Source organism: Columba livia, chromosome 4 (assembly GCF_036013475.1).
Source record: "Columba livia isolate bColLiv1 breed racing homer chromosome 4, bColLiv1.pat.W.v2, whole genome shotgun sequence".
NCBI lineage: Eukaryota > Metazoa > Chordata > Aves > Columbiformes > Columbidae > Columba > Columba livia.
Genome location: NC_088605.1, coordinates 10,452,943 through 10,470,299, shown reverse-complemented (window position 1 = coordinate 10,470,299; position 17,357 = coordinate 10,452,943). Strand labels below are relative to the sequence as shown.

At 39.4% G+C, this 17,357-nt stretch overlaps 1 protein-coding gene across 7 annotated transcripts in view; it reads right to left on the bottom strand.

Annotated features, from left to right (window-relative positions):
• The window catches only part of RGS12 (regulator of G protein signaling 12), a 93,786-nt gene extending 77,400 nt beyond the window's left edge, over positions 1-16,386 (bottom strand). For 3 of the 7 annotated variants that reach the window (XR_010472100.1, XM_065060441.1, XM_065060443.1), the window contains exons 1-2: positions 16,194-16,385; positions 8,143-10,089 (exon numbers count right to left, since the gene is read on the bottom strand). Coding sequence is in view for 6 of the 7 variants with exons in the window: in XM_065060441.1 (XP_064916513.1) it covers positions 8,143-9,999 (1,857 nt within the window). In the remaining variant the exon portion in view is untranslated. Of the gene's footprint in view, positions 1-8,142; positions 10,090-10,635; positions 10,736-11,495; positions 11,587-16,193 lie in introns of those variants that run through there. The other 4 variants (XM_065060442.1, XM_065060444.1, XM_021288430.2 and 1 more) reach the window with 3 other exon arrangements.
• Positions 16,387-17,357: the final 971 nt, after the last annotated feature.

Here is a 17,357-nt window from a genome sequence, read left to right as displayed (position 1 = left end):
AAGGAGAAAGAAAAACAATGAGGCTTAGGCCAGCTTTACATCATCTAGCAAATTTAATCTGTTCATGGAAAGCACCTTAAAATTTGTGACCTCGAGGGGAAACTAAAGGGGCTGATTCTTGTGGGACACAGATTTTGGCTGCTACGTGGAAGAGCAGGAAAATGAAGAGGTAAAATAGAAAGGGAGCTAATCTAAAACATTAAAAGAATGCTACTCTGACAAGCATGATCATCTGCATTTACAGAAGGATGCCTTCAAAACTGCTTCACAGAATCACAGACTGGTTGGGGTTGGAAGGGACCTCTGGAGATCATCCAGTCCAACCCACCTGCTAAAACAGGTTCTCCCAGAGTAGATCACACAACGAAAGTTTTTCTCACAAGATTCCCAGACACAAGAGTGAAATAATTTTTTAAAATGAGGAAAACAGTTACGAAAGTGATTTCAAGACATGAACAAAGTTCTAAGACCTCTAAAATAAAAATATAGTTACTGATATATAATAATTTTGATATAAATTGTTCTGTCCTTTTCAGGTGGAACAAGTAAACTATCTTCTGTGCTGACCATTTAATCAAGATAATCAATAAAAAAGACCACACACATGTTAAAATGGTCACATAGGACTGCTTGCCAACTGGATTAGAAAAATGCACCAGAACAACAGTTTAGGGAGTCTTATCCAATCCAGCTAAATGACGCTTGCAACAGAACCAGTCTTCACTACCCAGACAGCAACTGGCCATGTTGATGGTATTAATGTCGATGGAATAATAAGATCATTTTCTCAGTATAACTAGATAATAGATTATTGTATGAGTCAGAAGCTTATTAGTTGGAAATTGCAGAGGAGCAGAAAGACCCAACTACATTGAGGAAAACAGGGAGAAAATTACAAGTACACAGATAACAATTGGTTCCAAATCATCTTGAACATTAGGCAGGAATTAGCTGAAAGCATTAAGTCAGGATGGTCCAATAATCAGTATCAATCAACATGGGAAATGAAGAATTAGGAAATCAGAAAATTAGCTTTATGAATACATTGCCTGCCCACACATTTTCAGAACTGCTTACAGTTCTGGTCAATTTAACTCAAAAATAATACAGTATAACTAAGGGAGGAAGATCACAATTATAAAAATACTTTTGTATGGGAAGAAACTAAGCTGACTTCTGCATGGGAAACAAGTGATTGGTGGTCAAGATTTAAAATAAAATTAAATCACTAAGAGAATATAAATAGGGAGTGAGATTGTTCTGTATTCCTCATTGCAAATAGTAGCAGGTATGAAATGAAACTACATGGAAATTATGTATTGTTTTCTTTCCATGCTACTAAACTGCAGAATCAGTGATACCAGGAATGCCAAAAATACAACCGAGTTTAAGAACCAACAAATTCAAGCAGAAAGCTTTACAAAGCACAATGATGTGGATGCTGTCTCTACTGGAGAAAAGTCTCCAGACCACATACTGCTGAAAATTAGAGATGTATTTTTCACTGCTCTTCTATGGTTTTTCTAAGCAGCTGCTCCTGGCCAGTGTCCAAAATAGGATATGACCTCAATATTGGATCCTTCCTCTGATACATGGATGTTTGTACTGATTGATTGCAAAATAAGTAGTAACCATCAATGGTTATGGTTATTATTGCTAGCAAAAAAAAAGTAATATATGAAAAGTTATTGTATCAGGTATTTACCATAGAGACAGGAAAATGTACACTACAATTAAATAAAGACCCTGATCAGGATTTCATCAAAAAATTGTGGTCATTCAGGTCGAAGAAAGAAGAATTTAAGCTAGATTAGTTTCAGAAAAGGGCTACTGAAGTTACCAGGAGAATGAAAACTTTACTTCCCAGAAGACTGAGGAACTAAGAACTTTACATCAAACAAAATGAAAGCCAAAGGAGAATATGATTTCTGTGCATAAAGAAAAAGGTCAACACTGAAGAATGAGTTGCTTGCACTAAAGGAGATACTAACAGAAGAAGAAATGAGTATAAGGTACTGTGATTAGAATTGACTGGAAAATAAACAAAAGTTTCTAACACCATAATGGAGATGAAATATTGTTCCTGTAGAATGTGGGGTGCAAACACTTTTTTTTTCCAAAGGTACAGCTGCTAAGTGTCTAGAAGGCATGATAATACTTGATTACCTAAAAAAGCTAGAATTTAGTTTGAGGAAGCAGAATTTCCTTCTCTGGTACTATCTTTCCAAACTTACTGATGTCTCGATGCTCATTTTATTGATGGGATGAATTTTCAAGTCTTTCTCTTGAATCTTCATTTCTCCATGTTTCTGTTTAGACCCTTCAGGTAAGTATCAGCAATTCCATATTTATTTTTGTTAATTACAGACTTTTATTCCATACAGATCTGATTTCTTCTCCAGTGAAGAACTGGTATTTTACACCTCCTTCTCTAAATTCTCAAACTGCAAAGAACTGGGGCTTATTTTCATACAACTGAGAGCTCAGACAATAATTTTAAAATCTCTTATATCAAAGCTATGTGTAAAACTTAAAATAAAGCCATTTTTCATTATTTCACCTCATTATGAGCTAATCATTTTCCTCCACCCTGTTTTCTTCATTGTTTCTTTCTTTCTCAAGACACTACCTTCTCCTGTGACTTTGCAACTCAAAACTAGCTCAAAAATACTCAGATGGTGGTATCTCCCCTTGATTGTCATGATGTTAATTGGAGTCCAAACATACGGCTTGATCTAAAAAACATTTAAATTCAGATGTTATGAATTATTCCAATTCCCTAGCGCTTAAATGTGAAATGCGAAAATTTCACAAAGCCAACATTGCTCTGCAGACATTTACTTGCCAGATTTTGTATGATTTCTTTTCCACAGAAAAGCACCCAGCATTATTCTGGCTTTTTACACAGTTTTAAAGATCCTAGAACTAACCATTTTTTAATATCATTATTTTAGAAAATTGTAATACTCGTGGAAAGGCTGCAGGAAACTACTAAACATTTAATTGCTTTTCATTTTCTCATAGCAAAATCTAACAGAGGACCTACTTGATGTAAATGCCTCTTTGCAGATTAATTCACATTAGCGCATTCTCAGATGTGGTTTGGTGTTTGGGATTTCAGTTGAGTTCTCTTTAAGGTATATACGTACATCTCAAATCAGATCAAAGCCTATAATTGCAAATGTTAACATTAAATTGTACTCCATAAGAATAGCAATCCAGCTGCCATTAATTCTGCTTTATAAACAGCTGGGGTGGAACAATTTAGGCTAGTGAGCAAACAGAATTGTAGAAGAAAGGGAAAAAAACATGTAATTATACAACAAAAAATAAATATGGGAATGACACAGCTTTGCCAACATTGTCTTTGCAGCTAAAATATCTGCCTTTCAGTTAGTTCACCATCCAGCTACCAACATTAAAAACTACAATTCTTGGATTTCTGGCAAATTATAAATTTAAAAAAAAAAAAAAAAACACAAAAAAAACCCCACGACATTATTCCATTTTTAACTTGAACAGCGTATCTTTTCCAGTAGTACTTGCTTTGGAAATAAATATTATAACTTTGAAGTAGTTACAGTTAAACTGCTGATCAAAACAAAGTAACCATGATAGTAACCCAGAAAATATATTAGCAAGGAAAGATGTCTTAGTGAATCCCACAGTATTGCTTACCTGTCTTCTCTCTTCCACATTTTACAACGTTTTCGGTAGCTTAAGTCATGAAGGTTACAAAGCACTTAATGCATTTTTTTGGTTTAAAATAAAAAAAAGTATCTGCAATACCATTGTCCAGTGAATCGCAGACAATGAGATTATCTACTTTTGTTTCGTCTAATATCTACAAATAGGATGTTTATAAATTCACACTCTTCATGAGGACAAACAATAATGTGCTCAGGATAGAAATTTTATAACAAATGTGAAGCAGAAAAATCAATATCCACAATTTTAAAAGGCTTTTTAATTACTTTTTTAATAGATTGGTCACATTCACTTGTTATAAACTTAGTACTCAAATACTAGTTATTAAGCTCAGGCTGTAAAACCTCTTGTGATCATGAATGTTATAGTTGTCTCCACAATATTAAAACATACTGTATTTTTTTTAAATAAGGAAAGGTGAGAAGTCAATGCCGAGGCTTCTGTCCCCATGGAGAGAAAACTCAAAGACTACACTGACTGTTATGAAGCTTTCCAGTGGAAAAACGAGTATTTTCCCAGTAAAACTTAAAACAATAATGGGTAGACGTATTTTTGGCCAAGCGCTAGCCCAAAAACAGAGAATGAGGGTTGAACAAAATCAACCGTATTAGATTAATTTAGTCTAGAGGGCAAGGAATGCTTCCCTGTTCAGCAATTTCTCAAGTCCCTTGCCAATGCTAACATCTCCCGGCACTTTCATGTTGCTTTTGCTGCTTTTCTTTTGCATAAGCCAAAATCACGCAAAAGGACGCATAGACAAGTGACTTTTCAGTGAATTTCAGCAACACCATTAGGCCTTCCACTAGTCAAGGAGACACCCCAAAAAATCTTGTAAGATGCTTCGATAGAAACCTCTTCGCAGGAAGCATGAAGTTCAGTACAGGTGCATAGGGCCAGAGACATCGTCCAGTAAGTTGCAGTCAGAAGAGGGAGAATAGAACAAAAAGTTCCCTGATTTGGTTCTATTCCCATGCACGACCAGCATTTAAAAGGCAATGGTTAAAAAACAAAAAATAGAGCAATTGTGAAAGTATGAGTTCAGTAAGTTAGAGATAAATTCCTTACATTTGAAAGCAAAACAAAAAACCTCATGCAACCCAGTAACATTTAATCAAATTAGGTGGTTTTCATTTTTTTCAACTATTCACACTTGTATTGAACTTTAAAATGCTCTGTAGCAGTATGAAAAGTAAAAGCGTTTTTTCCAGCTATTACGAAATCAACCACAATTCTAATTTGTGACCTGAAAACATCATCATTAAAAGGACTGCAACAGTAAAGGGAAAACAAAGCTCAGAAAAAGTGTAACCTGAAGTCTGAAACACCATACCACCTATTCCTACACACAAGTAAGACTTCCCAGGTCTGGTTCCGAAAGCGCAGTTTTAACCGGTTATCTTCACTAGAGCTTCCTCACATCTGCTCTTGTGCTCGGTACAATTCACAAATATTTTATCAATGCGGCTATAAAATCAGGAAAGAGTTTATGCCTTTCTTACCCCCACTAGCACTGCACAGTACACCACATTTTCCTGTATTACATGCTGCGAGCACCGCTGTTTAGCTGCACAGAAGTTCTGCAAGATCAGAATTGCAACCAGGAACTCACGTCCTTTCCCTGGCGTGTAATGAAAGCTCCAAGAAGACAGAAGGTAACATGGATGTGCAGAGGCCATCACAAAAAAGTCTACCTTTGGTAACCTTTTGTCCCTCCAGTGGCTTCTGCACACTCCCACTTGTAGGATATATTACCCTTCAGTATTAATGTAAAACACAAAAAAAAACCCCACACCTTAATTAAAAAGCAATTTAAGGACTGCTTTACCAAATGAAGCATTAGACTCAGACACTAGCTTGTAAAACAATGAATGCAATCCCATGTGGTCACGTTATATACTTTATTCCATGACTGGAATGTGTCAGAGGACGCTGTGTAAGATCAGTCCTCACCACTGAAGGTCACAGGAAGCTGAAGACACGTAGTTTTCTAGAATGCAGCATCTAACCCATCTGAATTATTTCTTCCGATAGACAGTCTTACCTCTTCTCTTCACACAAAGCAAAAAGAGGTCTGAATTTCTGAATATTGTTCTCTTATGAAGATGAATTAGTGCTCTAATATGCAAAAATTTAGATTTTCCCTATTTTTGCAGTAATGAAAGTACAGAGGTACATTCATCAATAATAACATCCCCTGACTATTTTCATTAAAGATGAGAACATAGTACTACTTCATCTTTGTTAATTTGAATAATGCCAAGTGCTTACAACTCATGCTTGCAAATATTTTCAAGGCTTTCATGAGTTTTTCTCACCAGTTTCAATAGCCTTCAATAATACTGACAAAACTGAAAAGCAAGAGGTTCTGTAGCCTTAGTGAGGAGACTAAATGCTAAAGCCATGTAGGAACATTTTAAATGTGTCTTGCAACAAATTTGTTATTAATCAAAGAACAGAATGCCTATTTTATTAGTAAATATACTTAAAAGGGAAGATTAATTGAGATATTTAGTGTTGGAACATATATTCTGGTATTTGCCTATCTAAGTGATACCGTAGGTGAAATATTATTACCATTTACCCACATACAGAACATCTTTCATCTTGAAGTGTAAAATTTTCTATGAGATTTTCATTAGTATATTCCTCACTTCCATGAAATAAATGTTTCAAAACTTTCAAAAATATATTTTTTTTGTTTTAAATCTCTGCACAAAAATAAAATCTAACCCCCATTAATCTTCATGGACAACACTGCAGACACAAACTTGTTGCAGAGACCCTCAGGGAATTTCAGCAGCATCCCATGCAGTTGGGCCAGTTCCCAAAGGGCACTTGGGACCAACATCCATCAGAACGCATCTGCTCCAGGTCCTGCATATAACGAGGCCTTTTCCTTCATCCATCAGCAAAGAGATCATGAAACACGTATTCTTCAGGATAGCAGACAGAATTGTTAGGTGGTTTGGGTCAGCAGTGTTTACAAATTAAGTGTTTCTGTTGGGGAAAGTTCTATTCGTTTTCTGAAAAGTGTGAATCACCTTGTATTTGAGATCATTTGAAATGTAATACATTATTGTGGATCTGAAAAACATTGCTGCCTGTAGCAGTCACTTCACCTTAAAAATATACTAGTGTATACCTATTACACACACTAGTTAATTTTTTCAGCACAAAGAGTGTACAAAAGAACATATGTGAAATTTCTTGGATTCAAAGTGCAAGAAGAGCAATTAAAAATTATTCTTCCACACCAAAACCAAAATATTCCAAAGTTCTGCATTCTGATCCCTAAAAGTTTATGCGTGAGTGTCACATCAGTGCAAAGATTTTGTTTCTAACAGTGTGAAACAACTAATGAATCTCTACTGTCATCCACTCGAGCAGCGGTTGGCTATTTTTAATCAGGTGAAAAAAACATTTTTTCAAACAGATTTGGATAGTATAATGGACACTTGAATCAATCATGTAAGCAACACCTCCTCATGGAAGGACAATGCTTCTTGAAGGCTAATTTGTAGTTTAGGGTTCAGTCCTTCCCTGGAGTCAGCAAATGTTTTAGATACAACTCTGCTACTAATGCTTTTAGTGTAGGACCAATGACCTTCACTTTACTAGAATCCCAGTTATCAACAGACTCTCATGAGATTAGTTCCCTCAACAGCAAAACACGTATGTGACAAAGGGAACGGTACCTAATTCTGTTGGATACCTCTCCCACACTTTTTTTTTTAATCTTCTCGCTTTGGTTTACAGAAGCCTAACAGTAGACGAAACAAGTAGATGAAGGATAATTTGGAATCAAATTTGAATTACAGCTTACTGGCAGAATGTTAAATCTGTGACCTAACAGTGGACACCATAATCAACACCAATGACTATCCTTTGATGTACGTTCAATGCTACTTGTGTTGAGAAGTTTACTGGAGTGATTTTTTATGATAAGAAAATTCTCTTAATGAGTTAAAAGTATATAACACAAATTTTTGACAATTGATTAGACTACATCTCTATAAAAATAAATACCACTAAAATAATAACGCGTGCAAGCCAGCCTTCTATAAAAAAGGAACCAGACTGAAGATCCAGACTGGTTCCATTCTTTTGCTGCCGGAGGTCAGAAAGAACTGAAGCTACTAGAATGTCATGTCTCCTTTTATTGTAATGCCACGGCAACATTTGGAAACAATGAAGAGAAAAGAAGAAATGTGAGAAAACTCTAAGAGGCAACACTTCCAGCAGAATTACAATTCCAGAGCTGCACTCAATTAAACAGGAATATGCAAAGCCCCTGCAAAGGCGAGAGAACCCTATTATCCCCTTAATCTGAAATTCTGTAAATTAAATAGTACATGTTTAAATTATATTATGCAAATAATACCATAGACTGGTTTTTTAGGAGTTTTTTAGGAACGAGTATCAACATATTCTTACCTTTTTATCTTCTTTAGACTTCCTAATACTGTGCGGAGGGCCAAACTTGTTCTGCATGCAAAACATCTTCTTAGACCACTCATTTTTATGAGATTTCAACTGCGGCTGACCAAAGCTGCCATCGACTCTGTATCTGTCAGCTGGAATCTTATTCATCGGCGGGGGCAGAGTTCCGCAGTTAACACTTGACCAGCCATCCGTAGAATCGGTGTAAGACTCCTGGTCGCTCACATTTCCATGCTGCCATTCTTGTAAAACATGCACAGGCAACCACCTTTGATTGCCTGCGCCTACCGCATTTTTCTTTGACGGGGGTATGGAATTTCGGGAGGAAACCAGTGGAACTTCAATACGAGCACAAGGACTTAAGTGTTTGCTTATATTTTGGGACTTATCATTCTGAATTACTTCCAAAGGAATGTTTCCTTCTTGCTCATGACAGAAGCCATTCCAATGTGAAGCAGGCTGATTTTGTCCCCTTCCTACTGGATTTTCCCATATGCTGTTAGGAATGTGTTTACTCGGATTGGTCCCTAAATCAACCACCAGAACTCTATTATTCTTTTCTTCTTGGTTAAAATTTCCAATTCCACTATCACTGTTACTGCTTGTACTATTATTCTGATGAGCATCCACATCACCATCAAGAAAAGCCCTTGCACGCATTCCCTCAATCAATTCCCCCATATCCCTGTACAGGACAGAAATAAACTGAAGAACAGGTAGAGATGACGTTGGAAACTCCAGACAGCCATTTGTGTCTGGATCTGCTGTGCATTCCAGTCCAAAGCGTCTTGCTATGCCCTGGTGAATTTTATGATGAAATAATTCAGGATCCACCATAAAAACATGGCAAGATGTCCTCAGTGCCCCTTCAGCATCCTGAGCCAAGCTTGCATCATCATTTGTCTGCATTGTAACTAGTCCAAAGAACCTCCTGTCATCTGGACAAACTGCACTGAATGCCAGTTTCTCTGCAGGATATTCTGCCACTACACCTGATTTGTCACTGCAGAGCTGAATACAGTCATGCATTATCTTCATCATCACTAGTGAATGGATTTTTTGTTCTGCTCGCAGACGTCTCATGCATCCACGAATAGCCTGCAAGCTCTCATTTTCCAAATTTGAGGTTGTTGAAGGAAGTTCAATTGAGCCCAGGTAACCTACAATCATGGCAACGTTTAAAATGCTTGCATCTAATCCAAAGTCTTCTGCGCCCTCCAGTCCAATTCTAAAAACTGAATCATCATTCAGGACTTTGGCTATTTCTTCCTTTGACAGTAGATTTGGATTGCTTACACTTTCATGTCCAGCTTCAAATTTAATAGCAGCAGAATCTGAAAATGACCTTTGTTTTGGTGCAGAATGATCTGAGCTACCAGCACAGAGAGTAGGATTCTCAAAGATCATGTTGAAAATGCCACCAGACTGCATTTCTTCAACAACTTTCTCTGCTCTGTTTATACCCAGAGCTTTAGAGTCAGGTTTGGGCTTCAGCCACCCCTTCCCATCATAAAAACCAACTTCTTCATCACTTGAACATGAATCTATATGACTAATCCCTTCAGCAATGACCATGTGCAGGACTCCAGAACATTTCCCTATCAGTTTCACTACATCTTCATGAGAGGCTTTTTTCACATTGATTTCATTAACTGCAAATATCTGATCTCCTGCTTTCAGTCCAACATAATCTGCAGGGCTTCCTTTCATAACACAACTAAGAACACAAGGAGCTTGTCCAGAAAGGGTAAACCCATAACCTGCTCTTCCTCTTGCAACTTCCACACTTCTTATCCGAGGAGGAGCGTGCATGTTGAGTCGACGTTTGACCGTTTCTGCTGGTCTATACATTTTGGGTTTTTTTCCCAAAATAGGAAAACTTTTAATTAATCCATTTTTCGGTCAAGTTTCAGAAGTATCACTCCTTCATCTGATGAAGCTCTAAAGAAAGAAAAGAAAGATAAGACATTTTCATTATCAACAATACTCCAGGTTTTTTAGTGTCCAGTATTTCCTTCACTATTCAGAAATATTCCTAGTGAACTCTACCAAAAACTCTCGCTAGAGAATTAACACAACAATCAAAACAATTTGAAAAGAACAGGTACCACAGTCTTAATACTACTGATGAGAAAGCAGTGGCAAATGCAAATAAGGTGGCTGTCCAAAATGGCAAAGTAACTGAATCTTAGAACAGAATCTAAGTCTTCTGATGTGCAGGCCAGAGTTTTTATTCTACAGCATGTTACATCTTCCCCAACTCCACCCCATTACCTACTACTCAGTTAACTTCTGGCATTCTGCTTCACTGCAATACCACATTTTACAGCACAGTGAAAACCCCAGATGAAACTCATCTGTCCTTTTGCAACAACATAAAAACGAGAGTTTAAGTGTATCTACTCAGCTATAGCCTACCCCCCTTTATACTCAATGGACATAAGCAGGTATCAAACGTATCCACATAAAACAGGTTAGATAAATTACCCGTGAGTTGTCTTTATCTCCACTGACTGACTGTGAAGGCAGCTTAATATACACATCTCAAACTTCAACTTTCACACATACGTTTCAGTTACATATGCAACTACAAATGGACATTTAAAGATGTATCAGACCAAAGGGAACCAAAATCAGATTTACGCTGTTACATCAAACAATTAAGCTACTCAAAAATAACTTACTGGAAAGCAAACACTAAAAAAAATGCATTTCAGTCAGTCATTCCAACATCCATGTGTTTTAGGTTAGATAAAACTTCCAAAAAAGAGCAAAGAAGAAGGAACTCCACACGCTGACAGTATTAATCTAGTAATGACTTTACAATTTTAAAAAATGCAGCTTTATATGAACAGCAAGAAATAGTTGATTTCAGTATATTTTGGTGTTGACACTGACGTCTGGATGTCTCATTCTAATTATACTCACGTAAATTCCATTGTTTCAGAGAGGTTTCCTTCACTGAGCCGGTTAAAATGCATAAAAATGTTTTAAGACAAAGAATAGAAATGACAACTTGTTCAACTTTTGAAACTATCTCCTTGTTGCATGATATGAAATCATACTTCCACAGGTCTGCAGGATGACTGACTGAAATAACTGGAGAACTACAGCTACATAAAACTGCAGTAAAATCACTCAGAGCAAGTGACAACTAATCTGAAATTAATTACTTCTCTGAGCTGCTCCAGAGGCTTATTCTTAACTCAGTTCCATTGTAACATACTTAAAGTGTCTAAGGTACTTGAAAGCAAGTATCAGGTATAGGTGGGCAAGATGCTTTTTAGCGTTTTACATTAATAGATACACATAAAACAATATATATACATACACACAGAGACACATACTAGGTTACCGTATCTGAAGTGTTAAATTAGTGGTCTCCAACCCACTACTTGCATGGAAGAAAAATGTCCAAGAAATTCTTCTGACACTGCTCTTAGCTACAGAAATAACAAAAGCCATGCTCAAAATGTGATGCAACCCACAGCACACTACTTTCACAGCATTTCTGCCTGGGATAGAACAAACAGAAGGGCCATGACTTCCAAAGGTCCACAAAAGAAAAAACAAAACAAAGCAAACAAACAAAAAACCCCACAGCTAAAATACAACTTAGGATCAAAGTCTTAACTACTTAAGTATATATGAGTTGTTTGATTACCGAACTTAGAAAACCAATTGTTTCTTGAATATTCTGCTAAACAGTCAACTACACGACGTGATTCCCTTAGGACCCTTCCAAATCCTAAACAACACAGCCTTCAAGACTACAGGAGACATTCACTTGGCTTTACTTCTGGGTTTTAGTTTGTACTTTTTCTGAACAAAGGGACATCAGATTTTTATGTCTCAATGGTGCAGCTGTGACTGTTCTATGTAGCACGGCTTTTGCAAATTGTTTTAATGTAGCAATTATCTAGCTCCACTAACAACAGTTCCCCTATAATTTGACAAAATAGCTTTAAGAAGTGATGAAACTTCACACTTAACCTTTGCATGGAAATCATAACGTAAGAAATGTTTTGCAAACATTTAACCAAACTCATACCTTACTGTAAAAAACCCTGTCAACTTGCATCCAGTCTGGTGCCTTAAACATTGATTGACCTTTTCTTGATGAGGCTAAACTTGTGAACCACTGTGCATTCAGCCATCTCTAATTAGGTCTGGTACTTTCTGAGAATAATTGTTACACATTTCAAAATATAGTTCTCCAACCAAAAAAAAAAAAAAAAGCCCAACAGTATATAAAAACCTGCTATCTAGGAACATGAATATATACCTGTTTTAATTTGACTTACAGTGAAGATTTCTGTTCTCAGTTGTCTGGAGAATAGCCTAATGTGTCCCTTGGGTACCTTCCAAAACTGTTCTGCTAACCTAGTCAACAGAAAGCAGTGTAGTATCTGGCACCTAGAAGTCTGGTACTGGCTTGGAAAAGGGGGGGAAGCTATTAAGAGAGTATTAGATTATGAATAATCTGAAAAATCATAATAATAAAAAAAACCTGTTACAAGCAGGATTCAGTATTGTAATGTTGAAGTGGCTGATAAGAAAAAACAGATTTCTCCAACTATCTTTCTAATCTATAACAAAAATACCCTAAATGCAACTATAAAAAACACACAATGAAAACGTAGTTAGGCCGCTCTTGGGAAGAAGGAAACATCAGCGCTGCCTTACCTCATGATTCCACATTTGCTATGACGGCATTCCTTTTAACTCTATTCACAAGTCAATTTATCTGTTTGCCTTCCTAACCGATGCCCCTTCCACATCAAGCATTTATTCCAGATGACAACCACTGAACATCATTCCAAAATCTGGCCGTTCTAAAGACAAAACAGCAGGCGCTAATACGTTACTTTTCTCTAATGATGAACTCCCAGAGTTGTTACATCAGTGGAAAAGCCATTTCTTCCTTCCCTTAGTAGCTGAATATTACTGTGCATTTTTTGTGCCAGTTACATCCATGACAAAGAACAGCTCACTGAATTTATCTAGGAAACTTCAAGACAAAGGACAAATGCAGCTCTTCTGCAAGAACCCTCAGCATTCAAATATGTTTTACTGCAACAACAGCATGACAGGCAAATGGAAAAGTTATGAAAGTAGTATTTCTCATAACCAGAGAGATTCCAACAGAGTGAGTTATAAACTGTTAACGAACTAGTTCAAAACTAAATTATCAAATTATCTAATTGCCTAAGTTTTCTTTTAATTTCTTTGCAGATTTGAAACCAGGAGATAAAGAGATAGGACACAAAAATGGGACAAACTTGCACAGTTTCAAAGTAATCATATGTCTAAATATCATTTTCCTGTAATAAATTACAAATTGTGTAGTGTATCCAGTGATACAACGACATCATTTTCGTTGCACTGATATAAAGCTTCGCAGGTGCCTGCATGTTTACTAAAACACACAATTGTTACCGAACTATATCTTTGATAACTGTCACAAGTAACCAGGGATAAAATTTTTTGTCTGTTTTCAGTAGAAATTTAATACTGAATCTTACTGAGTACAATGATACACTACTGTAATTGCTTCTAATAATGACAGCAATTAATTTTATTACTTTGATAGCATAACTACAGTCATATACAGTAGGTCAGAAAAATGATTACACCACAATACTACACATGGCCAAGCTGACTTTGACTTTCTGCTGCCACTAACTATGATGAAGTAAGTCTTGAAGAAAAGTCTGTACAATACCAAAGCCCATTAGTGAATATTAGTGAGGAGAATAAATGCATTTTATAGAAGAAAACAGGCCTATGAAAGCGGGATAATTTGTAATACATACTAACTAAATCTTAAGCAAATAATATAGTTCTGTGACATTTCCATATACTTACTAAGAACACTGAAAGTATAGAATTCTTACTATGAAGAACACCCAAAATACAAAATCAATGCTATGATTTCAGAAAGTTCATCAAAATGTGTACCAACACAGCCTAGTAATATGACACAGAACAAATGCAGTTTAATAACTACAAAATTATTCACAGGACACTTCAGACAGAAACACTAATATGTCCAAATTAAGGGCTGTTCAAGTATGTATGAAATAACATTACTTGCCCACATACATCAGCTTTGTCACAGAACTGCGAAACAAAACCAAACATTTGAGTTTTCATCCAGCACACATTCTGGTCTATTATTTCAAACAATTGGTTTGAGGGTATAAAACACCAAAAATACCCATTACGGTTGAATTGTACTTTATCCCTCAAATACTGCATTTCTTTAGGCAAAGTTTTTACATATCCATGCAAGTTTTTCATGTCATTTTCAAACCCTGTACTACAGAAAAAATAATACTTATTTGCTTACTTTCAAGAGAGAGGTGGTTTGTTTCCTGCTTCTGTTCTTAACTCATAGCAACAAAAGAGCAAACAGAAACAGGAGATAGACTCCTGTTCTAGTCTGTGTTAGACTATAACCTTAACAGTTACAGAGGGCAGTGAGGGGCGGAAACGTGGAGTTTAAGACCAGATTACTCACCACCAGTTCATTTGGAAAAGACTTGGAAATGAGTTGACACTCAGCTCAACAGTATCCATGTTAATGTGTGGGTTTGGTTTTTTTTCAAAGGCAGAGAACTGTTTGGCTTCATTTTGGTTTTCAATAGTGAGGCTGTAAGAGTACACGGAGGAGCCTGTTCCCTCATCCCTCACACAAATCTTGAAGCACCGCAAAAGAGTCTTCAGCGTGGGTGCCACTCATTAAGGCAGAACTGACTTCAGAAACGATGCCACTACCAAGATCAAACAAAGTTATAAAATTTGAATTCCACTCACTATCCAAATGTGGTACATGTCTACAGACAGGTTACACAAGAAAAATAACAGCACAACCTGTAGAAGACAGTTGTTTGAGAACTTCAATAGGACAATATTTTAATGAACAAAATCTGATCAGCATTTCACAACTGGCAAAACACACCATTATGTTTCCTGTAGAAGCAGCAACTACTTTGCCAGAAAACAATTAGGTATACCTAGCACAATAATTCAAAATATACTGACTTTAATTAGTAACAGCAGGCTAAAAAGTAGTTGTTAATAAAAACTCTTCTCACACTGAGCCAGTGTACAAAGCATAAAGAACACAAATAGGATATTTGCTGGTTTGGCTGACAAGACTCATGCGACTAAGGACGAAGTTTTCTACGGCTGTTGTACAGTCATGTGCTTACAATTCAGGTTAATTTATTCGTTGTATTTAAGAAAGTGAAAAGCTCTTGTTGGTAGTTAGGCATATTTTTCCCCGTCTTTTCTTGCAAGTACGTTCCAAAACTGTTGGGACACGGAGAGGAAGGGCAGCGCTTCAGCCCGCTCGGGAACCCCCGCGGCCGGGAAAGGGCTCGGGACCGTTCGCAGTACCGGCGCTTCCCGCGAAGGCGAGAGCCAGGAGGGCACGTCCGACTCCCACCGCACCAGCCGCTCTGCAAGTTACACTGGCGGCTTCTCCGGCGGCACAAGGGACCCGGCTGCAGCGCAGGGCGGGCTCCGGCACCGGGGGCGCGGAGGGCGACCCGGCCAGGCCGCGGGGCGGAGGGTCCGCGCCGCCGCTCCCCGCCCCGAGCAACGGTCCGCCGGGTTACACATTAACCGCCCCGCGGGGCAGCCGCTTCCCGGGAGGGTGGAGCTGCGGGGAGGGGAGAAGCGGCACCTGAGCCCGCAGGGACGGTTTGAAAAATCGAGCGGTAAAAAGACGAGAGGGCGAGGAGGACCCGCGGCCCCCCCCCAACACGTCCCCCCGCCCCGGCCGGAGCCGCCCCCTCACTGCTGCCCGCCGGGGGTCGCGGGCAGCGCCGCAGCCCGAGGGGCGCGCAGAGGGGGCGGCGCGGGAGCTGCCCCCCCGCGCCGGTCCCTTCGCCCTGCTCCCCTCCCCCCCGACTCCCCTCCCGCCGCCCATCTGCCGCCCCCTCCTCCCGCCACACCCCGAGCGGGGTCCCGGGCCAGACGGGGGAGGGGAGAGCCGGGCGGCAGGGCTGGGCGCTCCCCCGCTCAGACCCACTCACCTCCGTCCCCCAGGACTCCGGCTACTCTACTGAGGCACCAGCTCCCCCGGTCACCGAGGAGACGGGCGCCGGGCTCCGCCACACGGCGCTTTGGCCACTGGCTGCAAGGAGCTGTCAGTCAGCGCACTCAACCGGCAGGGGTGGCGGTCGGGTTCCCGGACAGAGAAAGGGGAGAGACAATACCCAGCGCCAAAGAACTACAGCTCCCGGCGTGCCCTGCGAGCCCCCCGCTCCCTGAGGCCGTGGGCAACGGGCCGCGCGGGGCAGGCCGGGACGCGTAGTTCTTTCTGCTCCTCCAGCCGCCTCGCCAGGGTGCGGTGGGCGGCGGGGAGCGGAGTGCGCAGGCGCGGGCTGCCGGCGGCCGTTCGAACGGGGCTTGAGGAGGAATTAAATTATCTACATTGCACGGTTGCGGCAGCTTGCTCGGTCCTCTCGGAGCTGAGAGAACAAAGTGGAGCCAGTCCTCATGCCCGAGGGAGTCCTTACAGTAAGCTGGAGCTCTGAGGAGAAGGGGCAGGTTGGTCAGGGAGGACGGGCCGGGAGGCGCTCAGGGTGCACCAAACAGGTACGGCGGTGCCTTTGAAGCTCAGGAAGAAAGTGAGACAGACCTTACAAGGTAAAGAGAAACGTGGGAGGGAGCAGAGTGGCACTGGGATAAACCTTTAAACCATCCGATGGGGTTGAGGAGGCTGGTGAGGCATTTCGTAGTAATCAAGCACCCAAAGGGCAAGAGTCTGTGTAAAGGGAAAGTTTTGCTACCCAGATGGAGCAGGGCACAGGTGACAAGTTCTCAGAGTACGTTGGGGACAGCTCTCTATTTCAAAAGGGCAGGAGTAGAAAACCTTATTTTAAATAGGAGAAATAGGAAGAGGGGAAGATGGTACACACAAAAGTGAACATCAGTTAAGAGATTCCCAAGGAATATAAGGTCCAGACTAGGGAAGAGTTAACTAAATTTGACTTTCCTATGGAACCTGAAACGATTTTGAGGTCTTTTCAGAAGATTATGATCTTTAATTGCGAACAAGGACTGGCAGAAATCCTTTATATGTAGAGGATTTCTTCATTTCAGTCTGTCTACACGATGGAAGCCAAAACGGAACAGAACCTACCAGTCACAAGCTGTAGGAGAATGCTTACATCTTCGTCAAGTTTTTTTCAGTC